This window comes from Arvicanthis niloticus, chromosome 24 (assembly GCF_011762505.2).
Source record: "Arvicanthis niloticus isolate mArvNil1 chromosome 24, mArvNil1.pat.X, whole genome shotgun sequence".
Taxonomy (NCBI): Eukaryota; Metazoa; Chordata; class Mammalia; order Rodentia; family Muridae; genus Arvicanthis; species Arvicanthis niloticus.
The window spans coordinates 30,576,079-30,592,989 of record NC_133432.1 but is presented as its reverse complement, the minus strand read 5'-3'; the positions used below and the strand labels follow the sequence as shown (position 1 = coordinate 30,592,989).

The 16,911-nt window shown below is 52.5% G+C and overlaps 1 protein-coding gene across 1 annotated transcript; it reads right to left on the bottom strand.

The window, feature by feature from the left end:
• Window positions 1-601: 601 nt before the first annotated feature.
• On the bottom strand, window positions 602-11,610 carry Mafk (MAF bZIP transcription factor K). The gene is made up of 3 exons (XM_076923492.1): window positions 11,421-11,610; window positions 3,978-4,057; window positions 602-3,082 (listed from the first exon to the last, which is right to left on the bottom strand). The coding sequence occupies exons 2-3, from the start codon at window positions 4,011-4,013 to the stop codon at window positions 2,648-2,650; spliced, it is 471 nt and encodes a 156-aa protein (XP_076779607.1). The 5' UTR covers window positions 4,014-4,057; window positions 11,421-11,610; the 3' UTR covers window positions 602-2,647.
• Window positions 11,611-16,911: the final 5,301 nt, after the last annotated feature.

The following is a 16,911-nucleotide window of genomic DNA, read 5'->3' as shown; positions in this document are numbered from 1 at the left end:
AGGGCAGCTGGCCCATGAGGACCAGAGATCTGTTTATCTCTGCTTCTATAATACTGGGATTACAAATATGCACGTGGCTTCCCAGTTCCTCAGGCTTGCAAGGCAAGCACTTTACCAACTGAGCCATCCTCAACTCTAGTCAGACTTCTTAGAGCATTCTGTTAGTGTCACTGAGCTGGAGCATGGCTGTGCCCCACAGACTCTGGCCCTGTTTGCAATGTCCTGCATGTTCACTGGAGACCCCACCCAACACCACTCAGGGGCCAGGGGCCAAGCAGGTAACACAAGCAGGTGACATCCCTATGAGGATGGCTCAGGTCCCTGAGGCGCCCACAAGTTTGCCCTGGCCATCAGAGGCCTCCGGTCAGCATATCCTGGATACTGGGGGACATATCGGCAGATGACCTAGAGTGCAGGTGGAAGGTGTCACCTGGTGATAGTCCCTACATTTTGGGAGACCAGCCTGGGATTGTGACCTGACTCCCAGGAGAGGGCCTGGGTGTGCAGAGTAGGAAGCTAGGCTTCATCAGGGAAGGGCCAGCCCAGGCGGCAGGGCAGGATGCATGCTTCCCAACCACACCATCCAGACACTGGAAGCATCTTAAACAGGAAATTCTTTATTGCAAAGATATAAAAGCAGTCACGGCGACATGTACAGCAATAAATTAGGTGGTGGCCATGAGGCAGGGTGCAGACAGGGGCTAACAGTCTGTGATCTTGATCTCTTCTCAATAATTTATAACATGAAGAAAAAGCACACACACAAAAAAATAAATATTGAAATGAAACTGCCAAGTGGCAGGCGGCTGTGGATGCCAGGCCTCTGCATGGTCGGCATGTGTCCCTGTCACCTTTTGAGAAAGTTAAAGCTTGCTTTAAGAAGTCAGAGGAACAAGACAGAAAACTCACTTTTATCTTTAAATAAAAACATCCATATATTATATAATTGTGACAATGACATTTCAGTGACACAAAGCCATGGGGTGCGCTCACACCCTTCCCAGCCCCCTCCAGGCAGGCGCCCTGCGCAGGTGCTCCAGGTGGTACTGACAGCCCTGTCTACCCTGGAGGCCAAGAGTATGGAGCCTCTGGGCCCAGGAAGACCGCCACAGGCCAAGAGTGGGCCGCAAGCCAGTCAGTGGTCATCTGCCTATCACTATAGCCTACCCTGGAGACCACTCATCCAGTGTGATACCTGCTGGAACAGGTCTCACCAGTGATCCAGCATGCCCAGTGCCACCACAGAAAGACTGAGGCAGGTTGTTGGCACCCTGGGCCTCCGTTCCCCACCCCACTGTCCAACCTACTCTGCATTAATAAAGGTCTACAGTATCAAACTGGGAAAGAAAATTGTTATGAAAAATCTGTACGATAAAATGTGTGTATAATTATATATATATATATATATTTATATATCCTCTCTCTTTAAATATGCATGGTCCTTATTGATATCCAATATGGATTACCTATCAAGGCTATGGTTCCAACAGTGCTTTCTAAGTGCTTGGCTGTGGCTCAGCCTGCCCCGATTCCCTGTCCACCACATTCCCCAGAACCTGGAGGACATGATTCCTTTAGTTAAAAAAGCCCAAGATGTCCAGTGGCCTCAGAACTCTTTGAAGGAGGAAAAGGCAGGTAACAACTGGGCACCAAAGTTGCAGAGTATTTGCAACCTTTAGTCTGCCTGGGGTCCTTGCTGACCCGCCCACAGTGGGCGTGCCCACAAGGCCCTCCAGATACAGTTTCTGTCCCTCCATACTATGCCTCTCAGGCCTCTTTCACATCCCCTGGACCTCTGCAGCCAGGACTCCATGTTTTCCCTGTCTACTTCATTCCTGTTCTTCACACACCACCACACATCTCGAGTGCCACCGACGTACCCCTTAGCATCTCTCAGGCTTAACCTGCTCTTCTCCCACCTCTCCCCTCTGCTAAGCCCCAGAGAACCCGAGCCTGGCTGTTTGCTGGCTCTGTGGACAGGTGGCCCTGTACCACAATGGGCAGGCTAACAGACCTCCAGGGACAATCCATGACATTCGTGCAACCCTCGGCACACATACTGAACAGGCTCTCCCATGTGGCCACCTGGCCAGCAGTTTCCGGTCTTCACAGGCTGTGATGGAAGCCTGTGTACACACAGGAACACATACATTAGTCCCTGCAAGGGTTTCCCATGACACAGGCCTGGCTCTATCTAAGAGATAAAGCAGGGTGTAGTGCCCTTTGATAAGGACAAGAAGGCCAGAGCCCAGAAAGGGACAGGCAGTATGGTGTCCACCCCAGCTGGAGGCCCTTAGAGGGGACGGCACCACTGGCGCTGACAAGCAGGCACCGGAGAAGTGGAAGACTTCAGAGTCCTCACACTCTGCCACAGGGGCCTAGAGTTATTCATCCTGGTTGCCCATGTGGTTTCTGTCAGCTCCTAAAAACACACCCCCAGGGGAAGAAGAGATATGAGTGGGGTTGCTTGTGGCACTGGCTCATGAGAGCTTCCCTTTTATCCTGCATCTGCCTGTCCCTGCTGTCCCTGCCCTCAGCCCCGCGAGGTCCACAGTGGGCAGGTAGACATGAGGAATCTGTGCCAGGGAGCCTGGGACAGGCATGAGGGCTGTGCCACTGCCCGTGCCCTGCCCGGCCCCAGCAGACACTAGGAGGCGGCTGAGAAGGGCACAGAGGTGGAGGAGATCTCGGCAGATTTGACAATGGTGATGACACTGGTGGTGGCCACCTTGGTGGGTGTGACAGGCCCTCGGGCCACGGTGCGTGCGAAGGTCTGCAGGGCCTCGTACTTGGAGCGCAGGGCGTCCAGCTCCAGCCGCATGCTGCTGTTCTCTCGGGCCAGCTTCTCCACCTCCTGCTGCAGCTCTACACGCTGCCGCTCCAGCTCCTCTTTCTGCGTCACACGCTTGATGCGGCAGCTGGCTGCGTAGCCTCGGTTCTTGAGTGTACGCCGCCGCTGCTTCAGCCGAGTCACCTCCTCCTTGGTGAGCCCCCGCAGGTGCTGGTTCAGCTCCCGCACCGACATGGAGACCAGCTCATCGTCGCTAAGAACAGGGGCGTTCTCACCCGCCTCCTTCTTGACCTAAGGAGCCACACAAGCAGCAGTGAGAACAGGGACAGAGTTCATGGGACCAGCACACAATCACCAAAGGTAAGGTCTGGGACAACAAAGGCCCAGCCGTGCCTCTCACCTGCCCTGTGTTCCATTCTGCATTAGGGTGGCAGCACGGGACTCCAAGATTATGCCCATGGCAGGGTGTCCACAGACAGCCCCGCTCCTGTTGCTATGATACCTCTTGTAACAGGGAGGACCTGACAGCCATTCCCTCAGGAAGACCTTGGTCAACTTCTAAAGCTTTCTAGAGACACAGGGAACTGAGTCCTTGCCCCCTCAGATGCTCTGACCAAGCGCTTTCAGGTGAGGACAGGAAGGTACAGTGCCCTGCCCTTCCCTGACGCTCACCCACTGGAGCAAAGCCTGCATCTGGCTGGTCATGGCTCACTCGAGGGGCCCAGCACACAGTACTCAGGAGCCTCTGAGGCAAGAAAGCTGACTCAGCAGCACTTCTGGTGATAGTGACATCAGGTAGTAAGGACCTGGGCTAGTCGAAGGGACACCAGCTTACCTGAGGATACTACTGTTCTCACCTGGCATGGAAGGCGGGGGGGGGGGGGGGGGGGAACACAAGTTTGGGCAGAGGAAGGGCCTGTGGATGCAACCATAGGTAGCTAGTATCTGTTCCACACCTGCCCTCCCGCCCTCCCACCTGTGAGCTACCTCCCTGGGTATCAAGGCCAGGCTCTTCTGGGCCATTGTACCGCCTTCCTTAGATCTCTCTCCAATTCCTGAGAACAAAGCTGACCTCACTTTCTAGGGCAGTGCTGTGAAAGGGGGCTTTGCCAGGGCAGGATGAGTTGTCCCTGTGCCATGCCAGGGCAGTGCCCGTCACAGCCCATGCTGGTCCTGCCCGCCTTACCTTCAATGCCTTGTTGGGTTTGGGATTAGTCGTCATAACCCGGGCCCTGTCACCAGGACGGAACCACCAGAAAATCGTAGCTGCAAAGACACAGAAACGGTAGGTTAGGTAAAGCTAGGGCCATTACCTCTGAGTAACAGCACTTAGAAATGGGGTAGACCTGACCTTAAGCCTGCGATTCTCAACCTTTTTAATGCTATGACCCTTTAATATAGTATCTCAAGTTCTCATGACCCCCAACCATGAAATTATTTTTATTGCTACTTTATATCTGTAATTTTGCTACTGTTATGAATTATAATGTAAATATCTGTGGGTTTTGATGGCCTTAAGTGACCTTCCCATAAAAGGGTTGTTTGATACCCTCAAGGGGCCGACCCACAGGTTGAGAACTACTGTCTTAAGTGCTCTGGAGCAGAAGCCCTGGCCAGTTTGCCTCTGCCTAATGGAGGGGAATGAGACCCAAGCACACCTTGTGCTCCAACATCAGTCCCCAGAGCAGACAGACCCCCAGGTCCCTGGGGGCTGCCATCCAGCTCACTCTAAGGCCACAGCCCTGTGGAGTAACTGCCAGTCATGAACAATTGTAGATCTCTGCTTTAGTTGTCCCCCTGAACGCAGACAAGATATTTAGCTGGGGAATACCAGGTGCTGCATGCATCCTCAAGACCAAAGGGACTTGCCAGCCGCAGAGCCAGCTCTATCCGCGGCAGTTCTCCACTCTGAGCAGGTCCTTGGGACAGTGTCTGTCCCTTAGCAAGAGCTCCCGGTGTTCCAGTCTCAGCCTGGCTCACCAGGGAGAAAAGTAAGGTTGCTTCCCAAAGCCTCATTTACACCACCCAAGACAGATGGGGTACAAAACACCTGCCACTCCTCCCCAGCCCCGCCCTCCCGCAACCCAAGGGACACCTACCGCTGTGAAGGACACTGCAGCTGTGACATCACCAGTCCTCCCAGGCCACCCCAGCCCCTCAGAGTGACCCCAAGGCCCCTATGGGTGGGGTGTGGGTTACTACTGGTGAGTAGCAGGTTCAGAGGACCCAGCCAGACACACGGGCAGAGAACTCCAGCCACCTGGCAGACTTACTGGGCTGTCGGCAGGCCCTGTCCCCATAGCCAGCCCGCCAGCCCCCTTGCCCGCCCTTCTCATTCTCCAGTCTGCATTGTGTCACACACCCTCATCATTCATGAAAAAGCCAGCCAAAGCATCCCAAGCATGATTCCCCTCTGATAGTTGCCATGACGACCTTGGGATGTAGCCAACCCCCCACGGTCACCATGGCAACAGAGAAGCCCAAAAGCATTTGGGACTTGTGGGTCAAGCCTGTGCAGAAAGACAACACGAGGTTCTCAGGCAGTAAACAAACCCAATCATTCCCTGACAACAGGCGAGTCGGGGTGGGGGGCGAGAGAAAGAGGTAAGAGGGACAGGGACAACTTTTGGCGGGATCCACCCCCACCTCTTATATTTCAAACCCTGACAAAGATGAGCACAGGACAAGGAACATGAGGGAAATCACACAAAGGAGAGTGTGGCGGACAGGCATGAACAAGACAGTAGATGACTTCCCCTGTCCCTTTCCCCACAGACATGGGGCACCTTTAGGCTCCATCTCTCTACCCTGTGATCCCACCTCTGATAGGGCCCTGACTCCATCTCCTACCATTCTTACTGCCAGGAAGCCATCAGTGAGAGACATAGTACCCTGGTGACATTACTGGTCACGCTCAGGGGCAATGGCAGTAGGCAGACCAGGACGGGGCAGGGCCAGGAGGCTCAGGTAAAGCAGCATGTTTCCTGTCACAGTATCCGTCTGGGACCTGAGATGGACTACAGCTTGTGGAGGTGATCCACTGTCAGTAAGAGATCACATGGGGACATGGGCAAAGGCATGCATCCACAGACCACCTCCAGCTCCAGCCGGGCAACAGTGGCACTAGAGAAGCCATGGGCTTCCGCTGCTCCATGAGGAGCTCTCAGGAGCCAGGCGCCTAGGAGCCCCAGGAGCCCTGAGAAAGTTTTCCGTGTAAGGAGGGAGGAGGGGTTAGGCATCTCTTCCAACTTGCAACCCCAGCGTCAGTGACATAGCTATGTGGTGAGTCACAGGCTGTTTACAGAGCCGGCTCACATTCCCACACAAGGACACCCCTCCCACCCGCATGCTCACGGGCCCCAGGGGCCACTGCCAGCGGAAAAGGAAGGTGCCGGGAAGAAGGGGGACTCAACTCAGACCCGCGGGTGCCGAGACGCAGGCCAGTGCTCAGCTTGGGCAGGAATCTTTCCACTCCCATGATGATGGTACCGTGACACCAGGGTGGCCAGGATATGCACAGGGCAGGGGCTCGACCCCAGGTGACCCCTGAGAGTCAACTGACCACTGGATGGAGGCCACCTGGCCAGCAGGAAGGGCCCCTTCCTGGCTCTCTCCATGTACACCCTCTTCATGGGCTTCTGCTGGGGTCTGAGTTCAGGAACCCTTCTTCAGACCTAAGCTGGCTTAAAAATAAGTAAACCCCCAGGGGCCATGGACAAATGCCAACCCCTCCCAATGCTCGGGGTCATTACCTCAGAAAAGAGGATGGGAGATAAGACCCCAAAGATGACAAGTAGTGAGAAGTCCCCACTCAGAGTCCTGGGTGTACACTTACACTGAGCTAACGTGTTTACGCAGCCGATCCTGCCCCAGATAGGCTTCAGCTCCTAGAACACCAGCAGGAACACCTGTACCCCCTGTCAAAATAACTCAGACTCTATCCTTCATGAACAACATTGTAGAAGTCTGTCCAGCTGAAAGGTGAGGTCCATGTTGGCTCTGAGTCAGACAGAGGCATGCCCTTCTGCCTGGCGGAATCATGGGGGACAATCTAAGGGACAGAGATTTTCAGCAATTCAGTGTGTGGCTAGGATGGCATCTCTGCCCCAAATATACCAAGTACATGGGTACAGTCCCAACCTACCCATCAAAGGCCAAGCCAGGTCAGTCATCCTAGAACCTGGGAGGATTACAAGTTCAAGGCCAGCCTGGGCTACAGAGTGTGTTCAAAGTCACTCTGGACAACTTAGGGAGACCCCATCCTCTGCCCAGCTTCCATTTCAGGATGGACTGGGGTAGAAGAGACCCTGTGCATAAAGAGCAGGGAGGCACAGTGCAGTGTGTGGGAATCCAGCCTGGTACCCAGAGACAGCAGGTAGTCTGGGAACCAGCAGACTGTCTCTCTAAGGGGAGTCGGGAAGTGGGCATAGCATCTCCTATCATACCCACTCTCACTCCCTGGAAGCAGTCCCCAGCACTACACTGACTGCACTATCGGGGGACCATATACAGGTCCAAAGGAGAAATAGACAGGGAGCTACAGAGACCTTGCTACGCGCTATGGTGGACCAGGAAAGGTCCCAGCCTCAAAGCGTCTCCATGTTCTGCAAGGTAGTATGTCACTTGGATCAACCATCTTACTCTGCTGCAACTGTGACACCAACCTGGGGGCTCTGAATGATAGCCCTGTTCCACAGGGTGACAGCAACTGCAGCCCCTAATCCAGCTGACCAGGATGTGAGCTCTTCAGATTCCTGCTTTCCCAGAATGGGGGAAGGGAGCAGGAAGGATGAGGAGAGACCTGTTCTGTCCAAGAGAACAGGTTCATGCACCAGACAGCAATCGTCACCCTGACAGCAGAGAGCCACAGAACCTAAAGCCACTAAGGATGTGGCCACCTCTGCTCAGGAGCCTTTCACAAATGCCCTGAGCCAAGTACCCTTCCCAGGACCCCCGAGGGTTCACGGGGCTGACACATCACCAACATACAACGCCACATGCTGATGAACCACAGCTGGTCGAATGAGCTCGCGCCACTGCAGACCACTAAGATTTCACTGCGCTGTCCTCCCACAGTGCGTGGCTGGGCACCTCCACCCAGCTCTGGCTGGCTGGCTGGCCGCCCTCCCATAAGCCATAACTGTCTGCCTAGCCTAGAGGACGTCTGGTCACCTTGCGTTTGCAATCTCAGGAAGCTGTGTCATCCCAGTTACATGCAGAGGTGACTCAAGCAGCTTCGAGGCTGACAGCGGGCTACATGGCACACCTCCTTCCACTGTGGCTGCCCTCCTTCTGCCTCTAGCCTGACCTCCTCTCCCTGACTGACTGAGTGGTTCTCTCTACTACCAGGTCCGTGTTAGGGCTCTGTCCCATCCCTGGTGGTCCTGGGGCTTCAGCTACCTTCTACTCTCCATGTTTCACTGGGGATATCCCCAGTAAACAGCTAAGCCCAGACTTGTGTGTGTGTGTGCTGTCTTTTCTCAGATTGTTTACCTTGTGTTTTGAATTTTTTCTTTCTTTGAGACACGGTTTCTCTGGCCCTGACTGTCCTGGAACTCACTCTGTAGACCAAACTGGCTTCGAACCCAGAGATCTGCTTGCCTCTGCCTCCTGAGTGTTGGGATTAAAGGTGTGTGCCACCACTGCCCATCTAGTGTTTTTTTTTTGTTTGTTTTTTTAACTTTTAAAAATTACATTTACTTACTGGATGTGGTAATGCACATCTTCAATACCAGCATTTGAGGCCAGCCTAGTTTATATATGGAGTGTGTGTGTGCCTGTGTGTGCACGTGTGTGTTTGTATGTGTGTACATGCCAAAGTGGGAGTGAAGGTCAGAGGATAATTTTGGGGAGTTAGTTCTTTCCTTCCACGATGTGGGTCTTGGAGATTTGAACTCAGCTCATCAGGCTTCATGGCAATCACCTTTAACCCCTGAGCCACCTCACTGAGCATACCTCACTTTTTTTGAAATAGAGTCTCTCAGTGGCCCCAAGCATGGCCCATCTTCTCTCTGGACCTGAGCCTTGGAGCAACAGATCCCCAACTGTGATCTTGGTGCCTCAGACTTAGTCCTACAGATAACATAGGTCTTGGGGTTCCCTTCTGAGCTTCCCTGTCTGAACTTCCTTCTCTGGCTGATGAGTGTTTCTGGCTGTGGTGGACATGGGGTCTCTACCCTCAACTTCCATTTCTTCCAGAAAGCCCTCCTAATTGTTGTCTTTGGGGAGTCAGCATTTTCCCTGGACCTAGACCTGGTTCTAGAACTTTCTTTAAATGTACTTTCTTTCCATGTACTCAACTTGTGTCAAGCAGAGAGCTTGTGTTGCTAATACCAGCTCCAGGGTATCCTTCAAGGCACTAAAAAAGGTCTGCTTTATAGACAGACATGGGGACTCAGACAGGAAAAGAAGCCTAGTAGAGTGCATGCTCTCCCCCTACCATACCCAATGGCCCCAAGGAAGAGCTGGCAGGTGTGTCACCAGACACAACAGCCCCTAGCCTCTAACCCTAACCTCTGACCTCAGGCCAGGCCATCAAGCAAGCAAGGCTGTAGTATCCTCCCCAGCACCAGGTAGTGTGGTGTTTGATCATGGGGCTCAGGTCTACCTCTGTGAAACTCTACGTTTTCAGATAACACTTTCAGTTTCCTGAAACTGCAGGAAAGAGGAAACATAACGCATGTGTGACTTATAAAAAGCAAAAGTAAATACGAGTGACCAGGCATCTTCCCGGAGCGGGGGACAGGGAGGGTGGGGCAGGAGAATGAGTCACTGTTTATAGCTCCAGAGATCGGCCACACAGTGAATTCTCCCAGCTGGCCTGATTTCCATTTCCCGTGTGGACTAGACCCGAGATCCAGAAAGTCCACTCCAAGAAACCTTTAGACTCACAACAACCAGGGCAGAAGCAGAAACAGACACAACTTCTTAGTCTAGACTGAAAGAGTTACCAGAGACTGTAAACAAACCCTGGGGCTGGTAGAGCCAGGGACTAAAAACTGAGGGTCCCCAGGACAGAACGGCCAGAAAAGACTCTCCAGAAGCCTTGTGGGTGCTAGAGAGGGCTGGGACACAGAAACAGCAGACTCTCGGGGAAACAGGGCTCCCAGGACCCTCCATCCAACTCCCATTTTTAGTAACTACCTGGAAAGTACACAGCCCTGAACTTGAAACAGGGCCCTGCTCAGTTCAAGAACAAGAGGGGAATGTAATCCAGTGAATTCTGGCTTTGTTTTTTGCTCTAATAAATCTTTTATTTTGGAATCACGAGAAGTTTAGCTTTAAGTTATCACATTAGACTATTTCCTTTACCAAGGTCAAACGCCACATTTCTCTTGTTGATTTATTTAAGGATCGAGGAAGGTTTTGCCATCAGTGAGGGCTGACCCCAGTGACATGGGCTGCAGGTTTGTCCTGCCTATCCACAGCTTTCCTGACCCCATCCACAAGCTTAAATTCATACCTTTTCGTTTCGGCTTGTTTTTTTGTGACAATGTCTCACTGAGTAACTGAGGCTGGTCTTGAACGAGATAAGTAGTCCAGGATAACCTCAAACTCAAGATCTTAACTGCCTCAGAGTCCCAAGTGCTAGGATTACAACCACCACAACGTCTTTAGATCAACACCTTTGAAAGAAGTTACCTGGCCCTAAAACACCAGACTTGGAAAATACCAGCTTGAAGCATCAAAGTGCCCACGTGCACTCCACCAGATACCTTCTGGAATGTGGCTGCCCCAGTAAGACCTCAGAAGTGCCAACCCCTGGGGTCCCAAGGCTAATTTTAATGATTACACAGAAAGGGAAGGGCTGAACTGTGACACATGCCAGCTTTATGGGACTGAGTGCACCTGGCAAGAGCAAGGTGAGTGAGTGCCTGTCCATCAACGGGAGGGTGACTTGTTAAAGTGCATCTGTGTTAGCAATAAGAGATGTGTGAAAAGCCAGGCTCAGCAGAACTTCCCAAGAGAAACAAGAGCACTAAGCTGCCTGGCCTCCCAAATACCGACTGCTTACTGCTTGTGTACTGGACAAGTTCTGGGAGGCTAAGAGTGGCTGCCATCTCCATGTGTAAGGATTCCAGAAGAGGAGCCTCTCTCCCTCAAAGAGATCTATCTAATCTAGTCACCTAGGACCCACGAGGCTTTCTTCACCCGCAATTTGCTGGAGTTTGCTTCTGAATTCTCACCGCACACTCTTAACACACCTATCCACTCACCCTACAAGGGAACCTCGCACTTCAGAGTTGGATGAGACCTTGGCCCCAGACCACACCTGAAGAAAGTGGCGGAAGCGATAGGCTGGCCAAGACGGTCACCTGCCTCGCTCCCCACCCACAGCTTCCACATCCGGCACCGCTGGCCGGTCAGCTGATTAGAAAGTGACACCAGTTACTCAGGCCCTTTTGGGGTTGAGGCCGGGGGTAAGGTGGGGGGGACGACGGAAATGGCCAGGTGCGCACAGCTCCCGTGTGCCACTCTCCCGCACGTGGTGGGTCCCGCGTGGGCCCTGAGCCAGTCCCGCGTGGCACGTGCTCGAGGCCCAAGCTGGGCCCCGCGGCCTTCGGGGTACTCCTCCCGCAGGTGCGCGAACTCGGGGTCCCTCTACTCAGTTCCGAAGCCCCTCACTCACCCGGGTCGCGCGCGGGGCCGGGCGCGGCGGCTCCTTGTGGACACGCACTCTTCACACGCGCTTCTGCTCTCGCGCTCCCCTTAGTCGCCGTCTCCGCCTGCGCGCTTCCGACTACTCGTTCAGACTCGGCGAAGAACAACAAGTCCCCGCCACCCGCCGCCCGCCGCCGGCTCCCCAGTACTGACACCGCTTCCGGGATCGCGCGTAGAAGCGCGTCACCGCCCCGCCCCCGCGATGGCCACGCCCCCAGTGATCACGCCCCTGTTGCTCACACCTCTTCGCGCACCAAAACCACGCCCTCTCTGGCCGCGCGTCGGCACCACGCCCCTGATGGCCACGCCTCTTGCTGCCCCAGTCCCTGGCTCCTCCTAGATCCTTCCACGTGCAGTTGTCTCATTGCTGAGCTCATGACCCTGTCCGTCTCCAGCACACCCGGGGCGAGGTCTGTGCTCCTTTCCCAAGGTAGGGGATGACAGGCGAGCGTGACGCACACTGGGTGTGGACCCCAAGTTTCCCTGAACTTTCAGCCTGGGCGGGCGCTATGTCTCTATGCCACCCACTGTAGTCTGTGCTACCTACCCATTGTGATCCTGAGGTCGCAGCTGCTGGAGCCTCCCTGGGTCTTGGCAGAGGGAATAGAGGCCAACTGGCTATTGACCATGTTCTGGACCTAGCACCAAGTCCACATCAAGGTGGTGAAGTGGATAGGTTACACCACATAATCAGCAGTGCAGGCGCACCCTACAAAGGAGAAAAGGGTGCCTAGCATCCTCTTCTGACCCATACCATGACCTTTAGATTTATCAGTCTGAGACAGAGGTAGGGTCTCACTATGCAGCTCAGAGTGGCCTGGAACATTTATGAAACTTTAAAATTGGGCTGGAGAGATGGCTCAGCAGGGTCCTGAGTTCAATTCCCAGCAACCACATGGTGGCTCACAACCATCTGTAATGGGATCCGATGCCCTCTTCAGTGACAGTGTACTCACATATATAAAATAAATAAAATATTTTTTTAAAAAGTTCTTGTAAAACAAATTTTTTTACTGTGTGTTCATATGTATGTGAGTTGGTGTTCACATGCTACCACACGTGTGGAAGTCAGAGGGCAACTTTAGGGAGTCGTTTTTTTTCTTTTCACTTTTGGGTTCCGGAGATCAAACTCAGGTCATCAGGCTTAGTACCTTTACCCACAGAGCCACTTTACTGGCACTGGCTTCAAGTTCTTGATCCTTCTGCCTTCACCTCCTAAGTGCTGGGATCCCAAGCATGCAGCATGCAACACCATGTCTGCCCCCCCCTCCTCCTCCTCCTCCTCCTTCTCCTCCTCCTCTTCTTCTTCCTCCTCCTCCTCCTCCTCCTCCTCCTCCTCCTCCTCCTCCTCCTCCTCCTCCTCCTTCTTCTTCTCTCTCTCTCTCTCTCTCTCTCTCTCTCTCTCTCTCTCTGTCTCTCAGCAATGGATGGTGTCTTAGTTAGGGTTTACTGCTGTGAACGGGCACCATGACCAAGGTAACTCTTATAAGGACAACATTTAATTGGGGCTGGCTTACAGGATCAGAGGTTCAGTTCATTATCACCAAGGAGCATGGCAGCATCCAGGCAGGCACGGTGCAGGGGGAGCTGAGAGTTCTACATCTTCATCTGAAGGCTGCTAGTGGAAGACTGACTTCCAAAGTTAAGATGAGGGTCTTAAAGCCCACACCCACAGTGTGACACACTTACTCCAACAAGGCCACACCTCCTAATAGTGCCACTCCCTGGGCCTAACATATTCAAACCACCACAGACAGAAAGCCATTTCTCTCCTATTTAGGAGTGCGTGGACATATGACTATTCTCTATAGGCTTTGTGAGGGGCGGGGCGGGGCAAGAGCACACACAGAATTTGGTGTACTCCAGCGAAGTGCAGTAGGATTTCAAGACTTGCCCAGGAGATGCTGGTCCTGCTATCCTTGGAGGGGAGGCAATACCCAGAATGCAATTTAACGTCCTTCTTTCAGACCTCAGTGATGCTCAGGTCTGAGAACCAGATAAGCAGGAGGCATCCCTAAGCCCTAGCAACACGGCTCTCTCTCTCTCTCTCTCTCTCTCTCTCTCTCTCTCTCTCTCTCTCTCTCTCTCTCTTCTTTCACACACACACACACACACACACACACACACACACACACACACACTGTGCCTTCCCAGGACTTTAGAGCAAATCTATGAGGCACTCTGGAAATATGTTGGAGGGCAACAGGCACAAGCACCCGGAAACCCGTGGTTTTCTGAACCGTGGTCAGTTCCATGCAGTTGTTCAGTATGCTGCAGGCACCATGACCTCTTGCAATGGGCCTTAAATCTGTTCTTGCTTCTAAATGTTCTTCTGGCGTTTGCCACTAAGGGGAGACGTCTAGATCCATCTGTGTCAGCTATGACCTGTCAAAAGCAGCTCCACCAACCCGTAAACAACATTAGTGACAAGGATGCCCATCTCGCCAGGATATTTTCAGAGCTGTCCTCTAAGAGCTGAAGGATGCTTCCCTGCATCCTCACCATACATCCACCGTCCATTAACAGCTGGACCTGTTCCAACTGGACTTCTCCAAGGGAATCTCTCTCAGGGGTCAGGTGGGTTTGGTACCGTTTATCTAACTCCATGAGGCTATTCTCATGGAGTTTTTGTTAGGATATCTTATTCCCCTTAGTTCCTTCAAGCACATGGGTTCAGTTGCTGAGTGGCTGTGGAGACCTGTGGTTGTGGCTTGGCCTGCCCAGACAAACGCTCCCTTTTATAATGGCTTTTATGGAAGAGACTATGTTGGTTACACCCTGATAATCTATCCCTTACTGCTCTGGAAAGGGTCCTGTCCCTGGGGTTAGAGCCAGACCTGCCCTTCACTCCAGATGTTTTGGGCTGATCCTTGGGAAAGGGCAATCTATGTTCATAGGGAGGCTGGCCAACCCGGGAGGATTCAGCGCCCTCCCACACGCCTTCCTCCAGAGAGCAGGTAGGAACTCCGATGCCTCTGGCAAAGCTGGAGAAATGGAGGCAACCTGAAGCTAACAACATAACTCATTCAGCATAAGGCTACAGACAGGAGTGGGTTAGCACAAGCCTGATGGGAAAGGGTAGGGCTTTCACCCCATTGCCCCCCCACCAAAAGCCCCTTTCCCAGGACCTCAGACCCTTGAAAATGGAGACTAGGCCCTTGGAGAGGCCAGACTCCAGGATGTTATGTGGTGTCCCCTCAGATATTGGAACATGACCCTCCCAGAGCTGATGGGGCAGAATCAGCTGCCAAGGTCTGTGAGTTGGATGCCGGTGTAAATGGAAGTCCCTACTGGTGCAAGGGCTGCTTCCTACTTGAATGATGGATGTAGTGTTAGCCAAGGCTGCCCTCTCACCTTTATGGGGAAGAATCAAGGAACAGACAGAGACTGCTCACTTGTCCAGCCACAGCTATGCTATGTCCTCAGGGATGTTTCTCTGAGTCCAGTTCCCTCCCAAAAGAGTGAGGATAGTGAGGTCTCATCCCGGGCACTCTATGAGGGCTGCAGGGAGAGCTGCAGGTATCCATAATGGCTTCCGGGGTAAAGACAACGCACTGGCTTTGGCTACTGGGTGAGAGGGACTTAGGGCTGTAGAGAAGAGAAAAGGGAGCACCGCAGGCCTGAAGGGTGTGGATAGAGTTTAGATTTCAAAAGCCTGATACTCTGTCCAGCTTCGTGGCCTGGGGTACATAGTCACCATATCGGTGGCCATGGCTTCCACTTTAAGATGACAATCACTTCCATGTAAGGGGCCAGTAGAGCACAGGTGCTTCCAGTGGGCATGTGGTTCAGCTGGTAAAGTGTGTGTCCAGCTTACGCGAAGCCCCGGGTTTCACCACCAACCCCAAATATGTGGGAGTACACGCCTATAATCCCAGCACTAAGTGGAGGCAGGAGGATCAGAAGTACAAGGTCATCTTTGCCGACCTAGTGAGTGTGGGGCCAACCTGCCCAGCGTCCCCATTGCCATCACAACTGTGTCTGTGCTCCATCAAATAATCAAGTTACAAGTTGAGAGCAATTCCAGTGAGTGTCCTAAGGAGTGGCTGGAGAGATGGGTGGCTCAGTGGATAAAGTGTGTGTGGCACACTCATGAAGATCTGCACTCCGACCCTCAGCACTCATGGGAAGAGCCAGGTTCAGGATATGCCGGCAATCCCTGTACATGGAGACAGAGACAGGATTCCTGGGGCTCACCAGCCAGCCTTCCTCAATCAATGACCTTCAGGTTCAGTGAGAAACCCTGTCCCAGAAAAATAAGGTGGATGGCCTTTGAGGAGAGATGCATGATTTTGACTTCTGGCTTCCACACACATGTACATGTCTGTGTTAGCACTCATGGATACACAAGTGCGTGCACACACACACACACACACACACACAGTCCTCAGATGAATGCATCTCCTGTCTCTGTGCTTACAGCCACAGTGTCCTCTCTCTGCACAGCAGGCCAGAGCCCTTTCCTCCTCTTGCTGATCACAGGATGGGGACTTCCAGGACTTTGAGGCAAGGCCTGTGCAGAGGACAATTCCTGCTTAAAGCCATGACCCCAGGTAACAGCCATGACCACCAGTTACTAAGACATCACAGAGACATTCGCCTTATTTAAGATTTGGTTTGACTTTTTTGTGTTTGTTTGTTTGTCTGTTTGTTTGTTTGTTTTAACTGTTTGTTGTGTATATGTGTATGTGTAATATGTTGTATGTATGTGTACATGTATATGTGTATATGTGTATGTTTTTCACTGCACATGTATATAAGTATGTTGGGGGTGTATTTTTATATGTGTGTGTGGTATGGTGTGTATATGTGTACATATGTATATGTGTATGTATGCATGTGCATGTGTGTATCACTACATGTGTGTATCTATGTATTGTGGTGTATGTGTGTGTGGTATGGTGTGTATATGTGTATATATATATATATGTGCATGTGTGTGTCACTACATGTATGCGTGTATGTATTATGTATGTGATATGTGTATATGCATGTGGTATGTGTGTGTGCCCATGTGTGGAGTTCAGAGGACAAGTTTCAGGACTCAGTTCTCTCTTTCTACTATGTGGGTCTTGAGGATTGAACTCAGTTCATCAAATTTTGTGGCAAGGGCCTTAACCCTCTAAGTCATCTCACCAGCCCTTGGTTTGTTTTTGTGCCCCCTCTGTAGCCCAGTCTGGCCTAGAACTCCAGGTAATCCTCCTGCCTCTGCCTCCTGCATCTATTGTATGGTAGCTTCCCTGGAATTAAAACATCTCCTCCAAGAGATTCCTGGAGGTGAACAAAAGGTTGCTGTGTCTGCCTGGGCAGTGGTGGCGCACGCCTTTAATCCCAGCACTTGAGAGACAGAGGCAGGCAGATTTCTGAGTTCGAGGGCAGCCTGGTCTACAGAGTGAGTTCCAGGACAGCCAGTGCTACACAGAGAAACCCTGTCTCGAAAAAACCAAAAAAAAAAAAAC

Coding starts and splice junctions, on each gene's coding strand:
- Mafk (XM_076923492.1), bottom strand. CDS start 4,013: ATGACGACTAATCCCAAACCCAACAAGGCATTGAAG. Junction 3,083..3,977: donor AACCCAACAAGGCATTGAAG/GTAAGGCGGGCA, acceptor GTGGCTCCTTAG/GTCAAGAAGGAGGCGGGTGA.